Here is a 708-nt window from a genome sequence, read left to right on the forward strand (position 1 = left end):
GGTCATGACTACTGGAACAGGAGAGAGAAATTGAGCTCAACTCAGAATATAGCAAAGACAGCAAGGGATTTATAGCCAAGGAACAAGCACCGTGTCTGTGAGGGAGGTGACGGTGGATGGAAAATTACTAACAGGAGACATCAAGGGTAGGGGGATTCTGGCTAAAGGCAGGTCAAGGGCTTCTACAACAAAGGTGTAATATAAGGAATCTAATCCATTATTAAATATCAAGAATTCAAGGGTGATCAGGTATCGAGGATGGATGATTTAGCACGCTTCTTGCTAACATTTGGGCCCAGCCAGGACACGGAGGTGAACGTTGAGGCCTAAGTGAGAAAGGGCTCAGAACTACCAAACTAAAGGAGAGCATCTCTGTTCCTGCCTACTCTGACCTCGTTTCCCCCCTTAAACTCAGTGGTAACAATCTGACCTCTTTATTACCTGATTCCCATGGAAGAGGGGGGGAGTGGCAGGCAGCCGGTGCTCCAGGATCGTTGGGTAGGGAGCCTAGCTCTCTGAAAGCAGCAATGCCTAGTGGGGGTACGGAGGCCGAGTTCGGAGACCACCCGAGTAATTGCGGTCCAGAGCAAAGCCCCCTGGATCGGAACGAGAGCTACCCTCACGCCCCGCCCGGCTGCCGGCAGCCGCACTTCTGGGCGGATGCCGCAGGTCGGGAGGGACGAGGCTGACGGCGCTGATTGGCTGACC

General features: G+C 53.1%; 1 protein-coding gene across 1 annotated transcript in view; it reads left to right on the forward strand.

Moving 5' to 3' along the window:
- Nucleotides 1–494: 494 nt before the first annotated feature.
- The window catches only part of PPAP2A (phosphatidic acid phosphatase type 2A), a 109732-nt gene continuing 109518 nt past the window's right edge, over nt 495–708 (forward strand). Inside the window, exon 1 of the mRNA XM_011996756.1 lies at nt 495–669. Coding sequence (XP_011852146.1) covers nt 528–669 — 142 coding nt within the window. The 5' untranslated portion in view covers nt 495–527. The remainder of the gene's footprint in view (nt 670–708) is intronic.

This window comes from Mandrillus leucophaeus, unplaced genomic scaffold (genome assembly GCF_000951045.1).
Source record: "Mandrillus leucophaeus isolate KB7577 unplaced genomic scaffold, Mleu.le_1.0 Scaffold523, whole genome shotgun sequence".
Lineage (NCBI taxonomy): Eukaryota > Metazoa > Chordata > Mammalia > Primates > Cercopithecidae > Mandrillus > Mandrillus leucophaeus.